The 20,975-nt window shown below is 35.8% G+C and overlaps 2 protein-coding genes across 2 annotated transcripts; both read left to right on the plus strand.

Annotated features, from left to right (window-relative positions):
- The first annotated feature begins 91 nt into the window (after positions 1–91).
- Positions 92–5,950, plus strand: hmgn6 (high mobility group nucleosome binding domain 6). Its single transcript, XM_058798593.1, has 6 exons — positions 92–272; positions 1,130–1,156; positions 1,277–1,306; positions 1,727–1,774; positions 4,870–4,992; positions 5,207–5,950. Exons 1-5 carry the CDS (start codon positions 258–260, stop codon positions 4,972–4,974), a joined length of 225 nt encoding a protein of 74 aa, XP_058654576.1. The 5' UTR covers positions 92–257; the 3' UTR covers positions 4,975–4,992; positions 5,207–5,950.
- A 5,788-nt stretch (positions 5,951–11,738) lies between these two features.
- LOC131553156 (E3 ubiquitin-protein ligase RNF128) lies at positions 11,739–19,101 on the plus strand. The gene is made up of 6 exons (XM_058797567.1): positions 11,739–12,186; positions 17,177–17,409; positions 17,512–17,583; positions 18,086–18,168; positions 18,787–18,924; positions 19,086–19,101. The coding sequence occupies exons 1-6, from the start codon at positions 11,739–11,741 to the stop codon at positions 19,099–19,101; spliced, it is 990 nt and encodes a 329-aa protein (XP_058653550.1).
- The last annotated feature ends 1,874 nt before the right edge of the window (positions 19,102–20,975 follow it).

Below are 20,975 nucleotides of genomic sequence, written 5' to 3' on the forward strand. Positions count from 1 at the left end.
TTTCTTTTGGGACTGTCGACATTTATCATAAATACCGGCTCTTCGTGTTTGGCTCTCGGTTCTCGGCGCGGATTGGTCTATCTAGGCATCAGTCAAGTTTAAGCCACTCCCCTTAACCCATTCAGTCACTTGCTGTAGAGGTCCTCCGTGTTTACTGCTGTATTTAGTGAAGTGAGCCGAGCACGTATATACTGAGTTCTCTTCTAAAGCAGCAGTTTTTCCGCGTGTGTTTCGCAGAATCTCTCTAGGAATCCAACATGCCTAAAAGAAAGGTAACGTTACGCATGCTCTCTCTCTCTCTCTCTCTCTCTCTCACACAACACACACTCCTGCATCAGGGAGGCGTTGTTCGGTGCTGATAGTCATATTCATGTTTATTCACTGCATTGCAAAATATAGATCTGCATACGTTTATGTTATTTAATAGCATATTATTTATATTATATAACACTGAAATCCGTGGCGCATATTTCTTGGTTAAGTACAGTGTGTGCGATTGCGCGCTCAAGTTTGTTTTGCTGGTTTCCATTGCTAATGGAGTCAGCCATGCTGTGCATGAAGAAACCCAACAAAATCCATCGCGAAGCATCCACTCATGCTAAATATGACCTGTGCAGTGTTAAAGACATAACTGATTGAGAACCGACTGATATGGACAATAACACAGCGTTATTATTTTATAGTCTTTGTTCTTGTGAGCTGTAATGGCGCTAATGTACCGACAGATGCTCCTCGCGCAGCTCGCATATAGGGGTTGGTTGAGCTGAACTCAACTCAATTGGGTTTACTTACACAGGCCACTGGGTTCCTTTGCCGGTTTTATATGTGAATATTTTTTTTTTTTTTTTTTTTACTGGTAGTCCACTGTATGAAGAATTTTGGGGTATAATATTTCACAGTTTACTTTATTTTTCTATCCTCACTTACATAAATGAACTATAGTGTCCTGCACCCACTAGTAAAAAAAAAAATATCAAAAATTATGTCTGCGTCTGAATAATTTTTGGTTTGGCTGTATAATAAATAAATAAATATATATATATATATATATATATATATATATATATATATATATATATATATATATATATATATATATATATATATCATTTTTTTTTTTTATTCACAGAAATCAGACAGAGATGCCAAGGATGAGGTAAAATATTTTAGACTGTTAAAATGTCATTTGGTAACTTTGTTAGGTTAATTGTTTATTGAAATATTTCCCCTTTATTTGTAGTTGTGTGCTTTTTACTTATATGTGTCCTCTTTTCAGCCTCAGAGGAGATCTGCACGGTTATCAGCAGTACGTATGTTTGTCATTTTTAGATTGATTGTGTGTGTGTGTGTGTGTGTGTGTGTGTGTGTGCTTAAAAAAGATTACTAAATAGACTGGTTACAGGAATCATGTGTATCTGAAATTCCCCAATAAATCTAATATAAATGTATAATTCATTAATGAAAATGTCAATTCAAGTTTTAAAAACAAATTCTTACTGTAGAAAATACAGTAAATACTGAAATACAGTAAATACACTCAATACTGGAATTTTGTATTGTAGTGTAGGCCTACTTTTAACAAATTCAACTTAAGAAAAAAAAAACTTTTAATTTAAAAACCTTTGATGGTTATAAATTGTATTTATGATTCCCATTTTCTGTCTTTGTCTTGTAATATCAGTTGAACAGTGTCTCAACATATATAATGTATGTGTTTCCTTCATAGAGACCGGCTCATGTGAAGGCTGAACCCAAACCAAAAAAGACAACTAAGGTAAATACTACCAGATACCTAACAAACCAGCAATACAACTTGAATATTAGAACAGTGTTCAGTGTTTCCTGCCATTATATTAGACCCCCAAACGTTTTCTATATAGCGCCAGATCACAACAGAAGTCATTTAAAGTTACCTTCCCTATACAACAGGTCTATACCTTGTTCTTTTATTAAACAAACTAAATAGCCTTATGTTATTTATCTTATTTACACGACGGCATGTCATTTCTGTCTCTACATGGTCGGGCGTTGACAAGTCTCCTCTGCTCTCTGTATTACACACACACACACACACACGTGCGCACACAGGTAGGGTTTTGGACCGTGTAGATGGAATTGCGGAATCCAGTCATAAAAACTAAATTTACTGTATAGCGTGGAATGTCACAGAATTTGTCAAACTTTAAATTAATTAATCAAAAGTAGGTAGTATCTGTAAATATTAAGCTTGCGGTGTTTTCAGCATCTGCCGTCTCTCTAAATGAGGACATAAACACATGAACAACATCTCCAGAACTGCTGTGAGTCACTTCATGAGCATTTTACCATTTCATTTGAGTAAAACTAGCGTCATATCACACAGAAAGTTAAAGGTATGTACAGCAACCCGTCAAAATAAAAGTTCGGTTTAACGTAAAGACACTGTGCCAGAGATATTGTTCAGTAGAATGTACATAATACTACTAATACTATTAGTACTACTACTAAAATTATTAAACTTTAATTTTTATGGAATAATCACACAACATTTCTTCCATGTTTTATTGTTAATAGGAAATCCCCTTTGTTTGCCAAAAAATAAAGTTTGTTTCATTTTCAATAATTAAAAGATAAATGAAATTAATGTATTATGCCTTCATTTGATAACCAGAAAAATTTAAATACACAACAGAATTTCTGAGAAAAAAAACAAAAAACATTTCATAGGGCTATTTTAAGAATAAATTTGAATAAATTAAGTTGTTTTATGCATTCAAATGATTAGACATTCTAAAACAGACAATTTGGTAACAATAAAACATGGTGAGAAAAAATAAAACATTTCATAGGGCCCTAAGCATGTAGTTTTTTTTTGTTTGTTTTTACTTTTAATAAATTGATGTGAATTTGTATAAGTTTCATGATTTTAATTAATTATATATGCTTTTTGATTAATAAAGTTTAATTTAACCATTAAAAAGGAGTCCAGAAAAATTATAACAGAAAAAAGCGGAGTTTGTAAAAAAACATAAAACAGAATTTGGGAAAAAAACGAAACGTATTTAATAGGGCCCTACACAGGTGAGCACACTCCCACCAGCGGACACCAGTCGCCCAAACCCCCCCCCCAAAAGCAGTAAACCTAGGGGAAACACTGGTATTAGTTACTTAGTCAATTTGTGAGCATATTCACTGGCAAAATCACGATAGGCATACAGTCATGGCCAAAAATATCAGCACCCTTGGTAAATATGATCAAAGATGGCTGTGAAAATTAATCTGCATTGTTAATCCTTTTGATCTTTTATTTTAAAAATTCACAAAATTTAACCTTCATTGGATAATAAAAATTTAAAATGGGGGGGAAATATCATTATGAAATGTTTTTGTCTCAAATACACATTGGCCACAATTATTGGCACCCCTAGAAATTCTTCTGAGTAAAATATCTCTGAAGTATATTCCCATTCATATTCACAGTTTGGAGCACTCCAGGGTGATTATGAACATGTAATTATCCAGCCATGGTTTCCTGTTTCACAGAAATATAAATAGGAGGGAAAACAAAGCCCAAATTCCCTTAATCATCATCACAATGAGAAAACCAAAGAATATACTTCTGATGTGCAGCAAAAGATAATTGAGCTTCACAAATTAGTGAAGTGGCTTTAAGAAAAGAGCTGGAGCAGTGAAAATTCCCATTTCCACCATCAGGGCAATAATTAAGAATTTACAATCAGCATAAAATGTTATGAAACTGCCTGGAAGAGGACATGTGTCTATATCGTCCTAATGCACGGTGAGAAGGAGAGTTTGAGCGGCTAAAGACTCTCCGAGGACCACAGCTGGAGAATTGCAGAAAATAGTTGAGTCTCGGGGTCAGAAAACCTTAAAAAAAATAAATGGTCAAACAGCAGCTACATCAGCACATGTTGTTTGGGAGGGTTTCAAGAAAAATTATCTTCGCTCATCCAAAAACAAACTCCAGCATATTCGGTTATCAGACACGAATGGAACTGGCTTCTATGGTCAGATAAAACTAAAAAATTAGCTTTTTAGCAGCAAACACTCAAGATGGGTTTAAAAAGTACCCCATGTGTACAATGAAATATACTGCTGTATTTTTGATGTTGTGGGCCTATATGTCTGCTGGAGGTCCTGGACATCTTGTTTAGACGCATGGCATTTGATTCTATCAAATACCAACAGATAAAAAATCAATAAGTGACTGACTCTGTTAGAAATCTTATAATGGGCCATGTTTGGACCGTACAATAATCCAAACACAAACCTCAAAAACAACACAAAAATGGGTCGCTGAGCACAAACCCAAGCTTCTGCTGGTCATTCCAGTCCTCTGACCTGAACCCTGCAGAACATGAGTGACCTGAAGAGAAGAAGCTGTGAATCTAAAGGGTCTGGAGTGATTCTGGATGAAGGAATGGTCTCTGATCTCTCGTCAGGTGTCTCTAACCTCATCAGGCATTATAGGAGAACATTTAGAGCTGTGAAACAAATGGAGGCTTCAAAAAGCATTGAATAAAAGGGTGCCGTTAATTGTGGCCAATGTGAATTGGAGAAAAACATTTATTTCATAATGATATTTCCCTCAATTTTAAATTCTTATTATCCAATGAAAGGTCGGATTTTTGTGAATTAAAAAAAAAAAAAGATCAAAAGGATTAACAATGCAGATACATTTTCACAGCCTTCTTTGATCATATTTACCAAGGGTGCCGATATTTTTGGCCATGACTGTATATAAACATACACAATGTACAATAAATAAATTGTTTCTGTGCTACAGCATTCAAAGGACTGTTATTGTGAGTTTACACGTGCAAATATTCTGTCTAACGCATTGCTGCCAATGATTCACTTCCTCTGTAGAAAGACAAAGCAGCCAATGTCAAAAAGGAGGATAAAAAGACCAAGGTGAAGGCCAAGGAGAGCTCAGAGTCTGCAGCCAGCGAGGAGAACCACTCTGATAATTGAGAGGTCAAGACCAACACGGTGTGTTATAATGTCACTGCGCATTAGACTTTCCATGGAAATACTGCAGAACCACGTGGTTTTTTTTTTTTAAATAAGCACATTTTACTTTCACTTTGTTTTGACTGTGTGGAATAAAATCATTAAAATGCTGTTACACTAGGATGTTCTTCATATCTTTTGAAATGAAAAATTCATTATTCTTGATGATTTCTTCCTCTCAACCCATCCTCAGGTCACAAAGACTCAAAAAGCAACGAAGGAAGCGAAATCTGAGTAGCATTATTGCCTCCCATCAACACGTCACAGCTCCTCATCACTCCTAGTGTTGTGTCATTGTCCAACCTCCAAGGCATATTGTTCACAGAGAAATATTTTTATCAATGGTTTTATAAGTATCAGCACAGATTTTTTAGCACAAAATTAAGCTAAATGCTGAGCACCCTGTAGATCTGCAGCGATTGTTTCTGCAAGAACGCCACGCTAAAGGTATTTTTAAATGCCATTTATTGGTATTGATAACTTATTTGGTCTAGAAAAATCATACCTGCCTCTAGAGTTTGGAGTGTTTTCTTAAAGTGTTTCCGCATTCTCTTTATCCTCCTTCCTCACACTTGTTTTTAAGGTTTTAAAAACTGGTTATAAATGGCTGGGGGAAATTGACTTTTTTTAACCTTGTATATTTTCTTTGCTATTTAGTCATGTGTCCTAGATTTTGGTGTATTATCCATGACGGGGGGGGGGGGGATAACAACCTTCAAGCAGAGATTTGAGAGAGCTGATATAGTTCACTGTATCTTGAAAAAAAAAATCTAAAAATTAAAAATGGCAGCTTATTAAATATGATTTTTTTTTTTTTCATGCAAATTGTAATTTTTTTTTTTTTTTACCATGTGATTGACGTGTTGAAGTCTGCAGGTTGTTATGTACACTCTCTGATGTTGCAGTGTCTGCTAATAAAGAAAAGGGTGGAAATTTCCTCACTTTTGCCTCTCCCTTTTTAATTCAGACATTACAAACTACAGCAATAAATTTGACAAGACAATCATTGAAGATTCACTGATCTCTGCTCACACTGGACATTCACTTAATTTCTAGCGATTATCGTCGATTTGATTGCAAAGATACTATTTAAACTAAACTGAGCTAGACAATGACATCTCTGAATTCAATAATGAAATTCTTTTAACTGAAAATTGAGTGTTTAATCTTATCATTATACATTACTGACACTCTATCCTCCAATTTGATACTGTTAAGTGCTTTGACACAATCTGTATTGTTAAAAGCGCTATATAAATAAAGGTGACTTGACTTGACTTGACATTCAAGTGTCACTAACCTTCACACAGAACTTTGTCATTCGAAGAGACAGACTTTGAAGCTTGCATGTTTTGCAATCGCGTAACCTAATAAAGCAAAATGTTAACTCAAATACATGAATTAAATTGGGAAATGACCACTAGGGGGAGTTGTATCATGTTGGGGAATAGACATGTAGGAGAGAGTAAGTTTGTTTGCCATGTTTGACATATGCATCATCAGTGGGTGATCTCTGCTGACTTACATTGAATACACAACAAACTGGTTATGATCATGGCGGTTCATCTTTCTCATACATACTAGCAATGTCCTTGTGAACCTCCAGTTCTATTTGGAACATGAACACAAATGACTGAAAACTACATGTTGGCAATGCATGGAGAGGAGGAATGCACGCTTCACTGCTTTGAAACAGAGAATTTTCTTTACTCTTCTAAATACCGGTACGGACCATGGATCAGCACTTATGTTTCTGAAGGACACACTTTGTCCCAAAAGTCAATGAAACTGAAAACCAACATAAAAAGAAGGGAGCAAAGGCATGATGAAAATAACAAAACAGAATTGGGGCAAGAATCAATCCTTGCGGGACACCACACATCAGCAGAGCTGAATTTGAGGAGTATTCTCCAAACGTTATAGAGAAGCTTCTGTCTTTTCTTTTCTCATACCAACACACTTCTCTAATTGTGTAATACAAATGTTATGGTTCATTGTTTTGAAAGCAGAACTAAGATCTAAAAGAACAAGAACTATAGGGTAACCAGTGTCCGAAGTCAGAAACCGATTATTTAGGAAATCTTCCAACTCAGTCTCAGTAGAAGGATATTTTCTAAACCAGAATGCAATACTTCAAATATGTTATTTCCTTCCAAGAATCTTTGACAAAAGCCTAAAATATGATAAAACAGCTGGTTTTAGATTTTGTCTTTTAATAAATAGTTTTAATAAGGGGTCGCTTTAGAGTGATACAAGTTGCAAACCAAGTGGAAAATACAAGGGCTTGGACCTGTAAGGATCCACCCGCTAGCCCAAACAACGGAATCCAGCGGCCTGGTTGAAGGTTGAACGCGTATTCGGTCTTTTACTTGCGCTTTTGAATTGATTAGGATTTAGTTTCAATTTTAGTCTAACTCCGTGCTTGATCTGACTCCAATTTCAAGTGATCATTAAATTTAGACAATATTTATAATTAAACGGATCACAGATATCGATTGTACATTAACTTAGATATTTGATTATTCCTAAAATCTCATACTTTCAATTCTTCGTTCATTAGCGACCTAGCATCGCTTAGCAATTCACTGGCCAACTGCGAACGCACGGCACAAACTCGCCAGTTGATCTTACTCAGAGGATACAGGGTGATTATAATACCTTTAAATAAGCTGCACCCTGCTAGCACATAATAAAAAGTGTATTTTTTCTATAATCACGAAAACTGTAACTTGTTAAGTCAGTGACAAACAGAAATCAGAAGATCCCTAATGACGAGCCCCCGCTTCATTCATTGGTGCTTCAGTATGATCTGTCCTGGACGCAGATTTGTGGAAACACTAGACTGCAACTCTAATCTACTGGAAAAAATTATTTCAGAAGAGATCAGAATAAGTCAAATATAACAATTTATTATTGGTCAGGTAAAATTGTATCACGCCAATTATATAACAAATTCAAAAATATCAAATCATCTCAATACAGAACATCAAATTCTCAAAGATTAATCTAAGAGTAAATGATGCATACCAGACCTTAGAAAATACATAGTATGGAGTGTAGAGACACATCACACTATGGGCTCATTCTGGCTACAGAATCGCCCCGACTTATTTGCAACTTACCCTTAAATACTACCAGAACAAAAGGCCCATAAACATTTATTCTCTGCCCGAAAACAGATTAGATCTATGTATGGGGGATGAGAAACCTCTCTAGGAGCTGTTCTCGTGCCCCAAATGGTCACACCTGTAGAGCAATGTTTATCAGGTTTTGAAAGGAGACCGCCCCCACAACAGAGGTACAGAATTCACTTAAGTTTTCAATATTTCTCATAATACAAGTGACTACTGTGAAATTGAGACCAGTTTACCCATCGCACCGAGACCTTTAAAATGATACCAAACATGAAAGGGTTAAGATCATTAATTCTTAAGATATAGTGAATATTTATTTAAGAGTAACTTTCAGTGACCAGTACCATGAGTCCAGGGGGGAAGGATGGGTGAGTGGACCAAATGGTCTTTCTCTCAGATCTTTTTGTCTGATTAGAGAGTTTATTGTCTTGCGGCATGACATTTGCATTGTAAGGGTTTCTGGGTGTTTGGCTTCACAAAGAGATCAAAGCCTAAATTAAGAGTTTGTTTTGTGGCCTGACATTTGAATTGTAAGAGTTCCTAAGTTTTGGCTTCACGAGGAGTTATTTTCATAAAGGAAATAATTTCACTCCCTACAGACCTTGCCCTGGTCCATTTGTACCCCTCAGGACTGATGTTATATCCGAAAAACTGGATAGATGGCTGAGAGGGATCACACTTCTCCAGTTTAAGGAAACACAGAATGCTCCCACAGCTTTCCCAGTATAAACACCATATGTTGACAATGTCTCATTCCAGGAGTAGATGAGGATGCTGTTAATGTTGATGATGACAAGTTTCCCCCCGAACAAGTTGTTCACGAATCACTGGAATTCAGAGGAAGCGTTGGTCAGGCCATACGACCTGATCTTATACTCATAATGGCCAGTGCAGGTTACAAAAATAGTCTTCCACTCATCTCCCACCTGTATCGTGACACGGTTGAAGGCACTGTTCAAAACCTGCTTTGTAGTGTTGGGTGATATGCTCCATGGTCATATCGTCCTATCATCACCCTGTGAGATTGGCGATACATGATATTATCGTGCTAATTTATTTAATTATTTACTAACTTCATAGCTGGAGAGTGAACCAACTCCAGGGTATGGCTAAAAACAGCCTAATGTTAGTGTAATCTACACATTATATTTTATTAATCAAGTAGCATATGGATGTCATGTCATAAAATATGTTTATGACTGAATTTGTATTTGACATGACAACAATTTAATAGAAACCTTGTAAGTTACTAATTATGCTTACATTTCCTCATTTATTCAAAAAGCAGCTACAGAAAATGAGCAAAGAACATTTACATTACAAAAGAACATAATCACTGGCTTCAATCTAGCGCAAGTTTATGCACTTTAAAAAAACACTCCCATTATAATCAGTGAAGCCTTCTACACTGTATGATGAATACATGTCTTATACTTACATCGCACGTACATCTGCACATTGTTGTTTATGAGAGAATTCGCAAGAGAGCTGAATTCAGTCAGCGAGTATGCGCACTGAACAACAAAACTCCGGTGTTTCAGCGATGACTCATCTGAACGCCTCTGATTGGCCATTGCATTCATAAACTCAACAGAATCATGTGTGATTGGTTATAACACGCAACACTGTAAAAACATGGAAAAAGAAATATGATGGGACAAATAAGCCCTAATATTAATAAGATAATAATACTAGCTTAATAATAATAATAATAATTGTCTTGATATCGTCAAAGGCATCAGTCACAGGCGATATCTCTGACTATCGTCGATAAACAATACTATCAGCTATCTGCACAACCCTAATGCTTTTTGAACACTGTCACTCCTCAAAGTAGCTTGAGAGCTGTGGAGGAGCAGAGGAAGAGGATATTAATACTTGATGGTTACCTTGTTAAAAGCTCTATATAGTCGATGCAGGGCCTCAAACCTTTCTTAGCCACGAAGAAGAAATTTGAAGTGGCAAGGGATGAAAATATATGTATTCCTGGTTCAACACTTCCTCGTGGAAGCAGGTCTCTCCCCACACTAGCACCTCACCTTATTAGAAGATGAGGAGGTCTCACACAGCATTCTGAGATGATATGGACTCCAGCTCCGCAGTAAAAAACACAGTCTCTCATGCAATGAGCGATTCATGTCACAGTGATTTCATGCAATGAGATACCCAGATAGTTGAAAGAACTGCTCAATCCCCTTCTTGTCGTGGTATTCGGAGAGATGCAGACAGAGATGGTTCCAGCCCCTGGCGGTGGGTCGTGAGGAAGGCCGACTCTTTCCATTAGTGCAGTTCTTGACTGAAGGTGAATGAGGAACATGAGTGTAGGATCAGAAGTCTGGGAAGAATGAGCGGAGAAGAAGAGCCTGTTGTTGGCATGACAGTTATAATCTAATATGGCTAATGGCAGACTTCAGAAGGAGGAAGTGAGATACAGTGATCACAGTTAGTTAGTTTATTAGTTTATAGTTCATTTCTATGAGCAGCTACAACTGGTTCATGTCAATATCAATACCAATACTCATATGGAACATTGTGTGGCAAAGCTTCTTTCTTTAAATCCTCCATTGTTCTTAGTCGGGTCCCACTAGTGTACTTACAGGGACAAACTGACACATTTTTAATCTTCTTTTATCCTTCAAAATACCTTAAAGATGGTTCCTAAAGGAAGGGTTCCTTCACGTGGTAGCAAACACTAGATTTTTATTTTTTTACCTTCTGTTACATCAAAACAATCTGAAAGACAGGGCAGTTACACAAAACACATTGTTGCAGCCCCTGCCTTTCATATCTGTATAATTGAAAAACAATTCTAGTGTTTGTTGCAATAGTCAAATGATCTAAGACTACAAGTAAAGAGATGGAGTAAACTCGGCCTCTAGAAAAAGCTTTTGGAGCATTTTTATTAGATGTTTTGACTAGAATTATTAGTATTCTTTTAAAACTGATTTAGGGTGTCCCCTTTTAGATCAGTAAACTTTGATATAAGGAGTTAGGGTGGGGAAAAATTAATTAAATTTAGACTTTATTTTGATAGTCGACTTTAGACATTCTACTAACTATAAGCAACTACATGTCTACTAACTCTCAGTAGGGTAGGTTTAGGGTTAGTAGAATAAGTTGACATATGCTTGCAAAGTTTCTGATAGTCAGTACGTTGTATGTTGTAGACCCATCAAAATAAAGTGTTAGAAGATATTAAGCAGACAGTCAACTGATACTCTAATGACTGCTAGCTGATATTTAGTTGCATAGTTACTAACTGTTAGTAGAATCTCTAAAGTAGGCTATCAAAATAGTGTTACCTAAAATGCTCATGTTTGCTTCCAAAATAAGGGAAATGGTGTCAATATTCAAGTTGGTAACCTGACCGTGAGTTCCTACAGAGGGCTTAAATAGCAGCAGTTTCCTGAAAAGAAAGTACTAAAACCCAACCCTCTGAAATGAATATTATCTTAACCAGTGTCCAAGGTCCACTGCGATAAGAACACCTGACCTGACGTAAAAACATCTTATATTACCACCAAGAAGGCATCTGATTACTATTGATGGCCACAGAGTAATGTCAAAACACAGGCGTGTTTACCTGAGACAATGAAAGCCAACCTGAAGCTTAGAGCAATACATGGACGTTCACGTATCTGGCTGTCGGTGTTTGTTTTCCAGTGCTGCTTCCAACTAAGCGCTTCCTTGGTGTACTGGACTGCCTATGTTGAAGTCAGATACTTTGACAGAGTATCTAATGAAACAGTGGGCAGTATGTGTGAGTGTGGCGTGTTTGGAGCGGACTCACTCTTTCATTCAGCTTCTGGGCTTCTCGTGCTTCCAAATTCAGATCCTCTGGCGTGCTCGAGGAACACTACTTTCACCACCAAACACCAGCCATGGATTGCCCTGATAAAAAAAGGAAACTGTACATATTCACAGAAGATACAAGCTGCCCAGCGACAAGGAGCCTCAGCGGTGGTTATTTACCAAATAGATGGGGCGGGCAATGACACTAACCTGATGGCCCATCCAGGTATGAGAGTTTCTCGAGTCAGTTTGTGTTAAAGCAGATAGCAATATTACAGAATATTGTGCTGGAGTGTCTTACAGCACGCAGAGAGCAAGGCAAAGGTAATTCTCACAAGGAAACAACTCCATTAGATGTTTAAATAGTGGAAGAAAATAACCTCGAAAGGAATTAATAAAACTGACAGATTTTTTTTTTCTTCCATGCTATTATATAACTGACATCATCCTTGAGTAATCAAATGCCTCCTAAGGATGCAGTATTGTACAATAACGAAGGGTTGTTTTAAATGACGACTTATTCTTACTCCCAAGGCATAAAAGCATGGTCAAGCGCCTTGTGTGTGAGTATTAATGAGTGAAGATGTCGCTATATCAACATTGTTTTTAACAGGCCTTAATCAGTTTAGACGCCATGTTGAATCTAGTGCGGATGAAAGCGAGGCTGTGAGGGACAGACTTACAGAGGCACGCACTGGATAAAGGTCAAATATCATGTCATTTTTACAACAACTTACAAAACTGTTTTATGGAGGGGGTTTTTTTTCCTTTGGAAAGACATCTAGTCAGTTGAATAATCGGTATATTGTTAGACTATAGTACAATCCACTGAACGCACTGTACGATCCGTCCCTCAAGCCTCATTTTCATTCTTTTCAAAAAAATTAAACATGGCATTACCCTGACCAAAGCCTATTACTTGCCTTAAATATATGGCTAAAATTAGTTTTATATATATATCTTTATGCGTTCAGAAATATTTTTGACCATACCCTAAACCTAACCATTTCTCAACAATATAAAACACATAACAGGCAGATAAAATACATTCACAGTAATTTGTTATTGCAAAATGATTGTTTACAAACTACAAAAGTACGGTGACCACGAGGGGTCACTTAGTTTTGTCGTGGCCATGACATATTAACTTGTGGGAACATGATATTATGTTGTGGCCACGAGATCGCTTCGTCGAGGTTATGACATCCTTATGTCGTGACCATGCGATGTGAAGTCGTGGCCTCGAGATGCAAAAAATAAATGAAATAAGATGAAAAAATAAAACTCTGTACTCAGACAAATGAAACTACATTTATGTATCTTATATGTACTAAGCTACTGAGCTATGCTTTGATACAACCTCCCACCCTGCTGAAAAAAACAATAGATCCCTGCCCAAAACACAATAGAAATTGTATTGGTTTTAATGGAAACTATAATGGTGTCTGCTGGTATGTGATGGATTCTATTGGTGGGATGTTAAATCCTGTTGGAAAAATGCCCAAAACACACTACAAAAAGGAATTTTGTAATGGTTTTACTGGAAAAAGCTAATGGTATTTTAATGGAAACCATTAGAATTTCTGTGATGGTTTCTATTGGGCTTCTATTGTTTTTTTTTTTAGGGCAACTTTTCTTTTTTTTAACAAAATGTGCTTTTTACCTTGGACTGTGTAATATAATTTCAACTTTATCTTTAACAGCATTTAAGATGTTTTTAACATTTCAAAACACATTCTCATGTTAGCAACATATTGCACTTTCACATGTGACCAACAATTCCTAATTCATAATGAAATATTATCAAAATATTCCTCTGACGGAGGTGACACATCTGATGGTGGTGACGAAAACCTGAATTTGTAGTCTTTTTAACTATCAAATAATAAACAACAAACAGTGAGTATGTTATTGTTCGTAAAGCTTTTATTCAAGAGTCAGATTTAAGTATTTTTGGAACACAAAATCTGACGTTGGTGACAAATTTCTTTCACAAAACATTTGGAGTTCATGTAGTAGCCATTTAGTTTTTTCTCAGTTGATGCTAGATGCTAATGGACCCTGCTTCAGGAGAATAAAATTATCTAAATATTTCAAATAATTTCCTCAGAAATTGGAAGATGTTGTTGACATATCATGGTTGTGACAGGAAATATTAACATTAGGATCTAAAATATTCTAAACCTATAAATCTGACAGAGTCTGTCTGACAGTGATGTACTCTGCAGAGGAGGACTGTGTCGAAGGGTCCTTTAGAGTCACAGCTGCCCCTGATATTCCCTGATTTTATTACATTTTAATGAATGTCTGACGGTGTTGACAAAAAGTGGGGACACAACTTTGAAACCTTATGAAACCGAAAAACAACCTTGCTTTGATATGAGATATTATTAAGTGTTGCTTTTCATAAAACAAGGTCTTTTTCATCATTAAAAAAACATTTTTATCTATTTTATAGCATATGAATGATTGGACCCTTCTCTGTGGACACATTTCACATAATAATGATCAAAATTAAATTGAAGGGGATAATTGTGTTAAATACATTCTATTATTAATCCCCATAACATTTACAATTGAAAATATTGTATTAAACCTAATAGCAGTTACAATTGCTGGAGATGTTTTGCCCCATGTCTCAAGAATGACTGGCCTACAAGAAAACATGTTTTATCCATCCCACAGTCTTGCTAGCTGTGTACATTAACTGATCGTCTTTTTCTGTAATATTTGCATATTACTAGCTATTATTATTGTTATTATTATCATCATCATCATTAGCCTATTATTATATTTTTATATTAGTTTTTTTCCCTTCATTTCGATCTCTTTACATAACATTCTGACTAGTTTTGTAAATAAGCCTACTGTAAATGCTCGACATGCCAATAAAGCTTTGATTATGCTGACTGGAATTTATAGCTTACTGGAAATGCAGTTTAAAGGTTGCATATTTTCTCCAAAACTTCTTGGATATTAAGACCACCTGCAATTCTGGCCAAACTAAAGATATGTTGTGTGTGAATTTGCACATGTTATAATGTAAGCATCATTAATGACCCTTTGTGTTTAATTTAAAAGGCAAAAAAAAAAAAAAAAAGATTGATTAGTGAAATGAAAGAATGGTTTAATAAAAAATCTGAATGATTAGTAATTGTCTCTAATTGGCCTGTTTAGCTAAGCCCTCAAAACACGTCTAATTTACTGATTTGTAGATTATATTTAATAGTTTACACTTTGCACAAACTTTTGCAATTAGTTTTTAAAAGGTAATATTACATTCTCAAGGACTCTATGCTTGCATTTCTTTTCAGGAGCACTTGTGGTCCTACTTAAAAAATAAATAAATAAATTAGGAACAACTTCTGATCAATCATTTAATTGAAATTGAAAATTTAATTTATAAACTTTTATCAAAAAATTTAATTAAACAATAAATTCAATTAAAATAATAAGATACAATCAGGAAGACTAAGTTACTAGTCAAATGAAATCAGCATCAACAATTCATCTTTGCACGGCATAGAAGAGCACAAATGTTAATGAAATTAATGTTTTAAATATAAACTTTTGAATATAGAAATAATAAACAATTTAAATGACTCAATTTATACTTTAAAAATGAAACTGAATCCATCAGTAGCTGGCAGCAAGTCGCTGTATCATTCATTCCATCGATTCGTTCAAATGGCTGATTCATTTAGGAACGAAGCAAGTGACTCGCTTTATGACTCACTAGATTTGTTCAAAAACACAGATTCATTTTTAAATGAAACAGGGCTGTGTTTGCTTGGAGATGCGCAGTATATGTGCTTAATTAGTGCTAATAAATGGCTAATATTCTAGTAATATGCATGCTAATAAGCAACTAGTTAAGAGACCCTAAAATAAAGTGTTACCAAACTCACTAGTATCAGTGTAATTTGCATACACTGTTGTGTTAGCAGTAGGCTACTTAAAAACAGCAATGCTAACGCTAGCTGAATAACTACCGAATGCACCATTAGTAATGACAAGCAATGAGTTTACCATGCTTCAGTGTTTGATGCCTTCTAAGTGGGTTATAAAGAGCTTTGTTTTGACATGATTGCAGGACTATCAGCTGTTCATGTGATAATAACCTGACCATATACAGTCATGACAACCGAGCACTGCATGAATAACTCCAAACATAAATCTACTTTCTGCTTTTTACATTTCAGTGGCATCATATCATAAAATAACTGTTGATTAGCTTAAACTTTAGGTTAAAAAAAAAAATTATTAATTTTTATGCAGTTAATTTTAATGCAGTTAGCATTATAAATGTTAGATATTTGTCATTTTTAGACTAATTCAGACAGAGTTCAGACCTCAGTAATTATGATATGCTGTTACGTGATCTGGCACTGTAAACTTTTATGTGAGTTGCCAGAATGTGTTTTTATGACTCACTCAGATGTCATTTTCTCAAGGAGTTCACGAGGTCCACTTCATTCCCTGAACTGTACAATGCTGTTGTTCTATGGTGTGTTTTCTCCAGACTTTATGTCTGGCTTGATATCTGACTGCAAGATATCTGGATGACTAGTGGTTCTGTGACTAGCTGACGTATCTGAATGGCCTCACGTCAACCTGGTATTAAGATGTCTTTGCTTTAGTGTAGGAAATATCAGTTTACATCTACAAACTTTCCTTTTTGTCTATTAATTGTCAAAATCCAAGAGATTAAAGCAAAACAACAACAACATATTTCATATGAAGTTATATCCCTTTGTACCATTTAAGCTAAGATGTTTTAGAACGGATTTTCTCCTGTCAGTTTGTGTAGTTTGAGAGATGTTTTTCATTTATGAAATAAAACAGATACGTTTTGCAGTGCTTGACAAACCTTTTAATCACACATAATCAACACGGCCTCTCTGTAGTCCAACGGACAGGAATTTGTCATAATGATGGAGAACTATATAACACTTTATTTTACAGTATACTTAATATAGTAATAACAGAACATTATTCATAATCATATGCAAAAAGTCTAAACCAAACCAGTAAGTGCATGTTGTTAATTAGTATTACTCAATACTTAAATGTATAATTACACTGTATATAACCAAACTGTAATCATCTAGTGAGATTTGTTGTACATTATGCACAAAGAGTCCAACTGCATGCATGAACTTGACACTAGAGTTTCCCAGTGAACTGGCCGTGGTTAATATTGCAGTGTTTTATTTTTACAGATGCCAAAGGCATAGTTGCCATCATGGTTGGCAATATTCTAGGCACAGAAATGGCTAACCTGGTGAAGAATGGCTCAGATGTGTATGTGGTGATCATGCTGGCCAATCCTCACGGCCTGTGGTTCAGCAGCACATGGGCATACGCGCTGTCCTTCACCTTCATCGGCATAACGGCCATCACCATGTTCTACTTCGCTTTCATCTTCCTCAAACGAATGTACAGAAACCAGCAGCTCCAGATGCAAGAGGTACAGCGCTCAGCCGCTCAGAAGTCACTGGAGTTCAGAGTCAGGCTCAGAAATCTCACTCATTCTGTTGTGTCATTCATTTCTGTGCAGAGGGAGATGCAGAGGGAGATGAAGAGAGAGAATGAAAAGGCCATAGCAAAGTTAGAAGTGCGGACTCTGCGGACGAGCGACCCGGTACTGTGCCTTACAGCCGGATCAGAGAGAAATGAGACCCTGCAGCACAAAAGCAGTCATAAGTAGCACGGGTATATTTGTAGCAATAGCCAACAATACATTGCATGGGTCAATTATCTTTTCTTTCATGCCAAAAATCATTAGGATATTAATTAAAGATCATGTTCCATGACTATATTTTGTAAATTTCCTACCGTAAATTTATCAAAACTTAATTGTTGATTAGTAATATGCATTGCTAAGAACTTCATTTGGACAACTTTAAAGGTGATTTTCTCAATATTTTGATTTGATATTCAGATTCCAGATTTTCAAATATTGTCCTATCCTAACAAACCATACATCAATGGAAAGATTATTTATTCAGCTCTGATGCATAAACCTCAACTTCACAAAATTGAAGCTTATGACTGGTTTTGTGGTCCAGGGTCACATATGAGTGTGTTGAGTAGCTGTGTATTTGAGTTTGTCTCTGTGTGTGTGTGTGTGTGTGTGTGTGTAGGAGGTGGAATCGGAGGACGTGAGCTGTGTTGTGTGCACCGACTCGTTCAAACATCATGAACAGGTCACCGTTTTACCCTGCAGGTGCAGTATGAGGACAACATCAACATCACAGACATTTCATTACATCAGTGGCAGCACAGCATTTGAATTTCCATGCATTTTGACTATTTTCACTATTGTAACTTGCTTTTGTCAGAGCATTAGATATTATATCAAGCAGAGATTCTGTTGAATGAAAGGCATGTGTTTTGTGCCACACATGAGGCATGTCATTAGAGAAGACATTAAATATAAAAATGCTGTTCTTTTATTGTTGACACTTTACAAAAAGGTCCCATTTGTTAGCTTTACTGATCTCAGTTAATGCTATTTTCAACATTTATTAAGACATTAATAAAATCTAGTCAGAGTTGCATCTGTTAAAATTAGATGAAGGACCTGAGCTAACATGAACGGACAGTGAATAATTGTATTTTTAATAACATTAACAAAGATTAGTAAATACTGTAACAAACATATTACTCATATTTTGTTTAGTGTCAATGAATGCATTAACTAACACTAACTATTTAAACTTTATTGTGTTGTATTTTAAATATGCACTGCACTAGTTGTTTTCCCTGTTTTTTTGTTTTGTTTGTTTATTTGTTTCACATGAATTAAATATGAAAAAACTGAAATGAAAATTCTCTTTTCCAGACATTTATACCATAAGAAGTGCATTGAGCCGTGGCTGCTGGAACACCCCACCTGCCCCATGTGTAAATTTCACATCCTCAAATACAAGGTGAGTTTGGCCAAACCTGCAGAGCCGTGTCCGTTCAGGAATGATGGAGGGTGTGGGATTTACTGTTTGTTGCTGTATGTGTTCAGATTGATGAGGAGAGCGATGAGCCGCCTTCATCTTCATCATCAGGTGACACGTTCCGTCTAGCTGTGATCAGAACAGAGCAGCTCCACACAGACCGTGAGTCACATCTGCTCTCTTCTCTGTTCAGTTCTGTTCTTCTGTGATGATTAGTGATTACGTGAGAGAGATGAACAACAAAACACTTTCATTGCATGGAAATACACTTTCTTTTCACACATTCAATTATATACACATTCAAACCAATTTATCAGTTTTTATAACAGATATTTTGCAGTAGTATATATTTTAGCAGTGAAGTAGATGTGCTCACAGCTCCTGCAAGTTTATTAGTAAAACAGGTAACACTTTAGAATAACGGTCCGTTGTTAACAAGTAACTATGCAGGAAGTAATAGGTAATACTACATTAACACTTAACTTAATACTGTTAACTCATAGAGAAGCAAGATTAACTAAGCAGTAAGTAGCAAATTTAGGAGAAAGGTAGTTCCTTATTAGATATGTGATAATTATAAAATAAAAATCTCCTCATTGAGAACTATTTGTGAACTATGACCAATTAATAAAGAACAACCAATTAATTACTAATCACAACAGTAACGTCTTAAAAGTGAACAATTGTGTTCTTTGTGGAAACTAGTTTATGAATATGATTTCCCCCAAATAAGGCGGCTACATTTTAAAATTGTGACTACTGCTCTTACCAAAGGATGGATGTTCTCTGTTTATTTCAGTCAAAAACAGAGAATAATAATAAAAATAATTCATTTAAAAATGTTAATAATTAGAGTGATTGAATTAGTTCACAATTATGAGCTCTAGTTTGTGTCCGTTCAGTATAGTGACAGTAGGCTGGGAGGACTTTTCTTGAATATAAATAATGATGTTCTCTTGACAAAAACATTTCACATCCTTAATGAAGCATCGACTGCATTAATATTGCGTTAAGCACAAAACTGCAGATTCCAGATTCCAGCGTCTGGGAAAATATCACTAGTGCCTCACTCTATGTGTCAGATTTAAATATGTTAAATAACTTAATAAATTACTAAGTAATTACTGAGTGGTTAAGGTGTTTCTCACTTTAAAATGACGGTGCAGATCACTAGTAGTTCCTGCAGGCTGACGAGCTGACGCTTGAGTAATTAGTGAAGGGTTACTGTATTTTTCACTTCAAAGTGCTACTAAGAAACTACTAGTGATCTTAACACCTTAACCCCTCAGTAATTACTCACACGTAAATTAATAAGTTATTTAATGTTTTATATCTGAGGCACTAGTGATATCTGGAGTGGGATACATATCGAACTGACATAAAACAGAGTTCATAATTGTGAACTAATTCAATCATGAGCTTGTCAGCATCACTTCCTAATTATTAAAATGATTAAGTGAATTATCGTTTTTATTATTATTCTGTTTTTGTTTGAAATAAACAGAGAACATCCATCCTTTGGTAAGAGCAGTAGTCACAATTTTAAAATGTAGCCGACTTATTTGGGGGAAATCATATTCATAAATTAGTTTCCACAAAGAACCCAATTGTTCACTTTTAAGACGTTACTCTTGTGATTAGTAATTAATTGTTTATCTTTATTAATTGGTCATAGTTCGCAAGTAGTTCTCAATGAGGATATTTTATTTTATAATTATCACATGTCTAATAAGGAACTACCTTTCTCCTAAATTTGTTATTACTTACTGCTTAGTTAATCTTGCTTCTCTATGAGTATCACACTTCAAGGGGAGCACGGGAACCAGGAACAAGGAGACGAGGAATTAATAGCACGGGAGTTTAATATTCAGACAGGAACACAGATCACAGGTAGGGTAGACACTTGAAGACCGACAAACACTAACTGAAAGGACTGGGGCTTATAAAGACAAGACAATCAAGGAACTAAGGAGACACACCTGGAATCAAATTAAACAATCGAAGGGAGACAGAAACTGGGTCACAGGGCACACATGGGGAGCAAAACACACACAAGACAGTCCAGGGGCGTGACATTACTCCC

Source organism: Onychostoma macrolepis, chromosome 14, assembly GCF_012432095.1.
Source record: "Onychostoma macrolepis isolate SWU-2019 chromosome 14, ASM1243209v1, whole genome shotgun sequence".
NCBI lineage: Eukaryota > Metazoa > Chordata > Actinopteri > Cypriniformes > Cyprinidae > Onychostoma > Onychostoma macrolepis.

Coding starts and splice junctions, on each gene's coding strand:
- LOC131553156 (XM_058797567.1), top strand. CDS start 11,739: ATGAAAGCCAACCTGAAGCTTAGAGCAATACATGGACGTTCACGTATC. Junction 17,410..17,511: donor AGCAGCTCCAGATGCAAGAG/GTACAGCGCTCA, acceptor AGGGAGATGCAG/AGGGAGATGAAGAGAGAGAA. Junction 18,169..18,786: donor GTCACCGTTTTACCCTGCAG/GTGCAGTATGAG, acceptor TCTCTTTTCCAG/ACATTTATACCATAAGAAGT.
- hmgn6 (XM_058798593.1), top strand. Junction 1,157..1,276: donor ACAGAGATGCCAAGGATGAG/GTAAAATATTTT, acceptor TCCTCTTTTCAG/CCTCAGAGGAGATCTGCACG. Junction 1,775..4,869: donor AACCAAAAAAGACAACTAAG/GTAAATACTACC, acceptor CTTCCTCTGTAG/AAAGACAAAGCAGCCAATGT.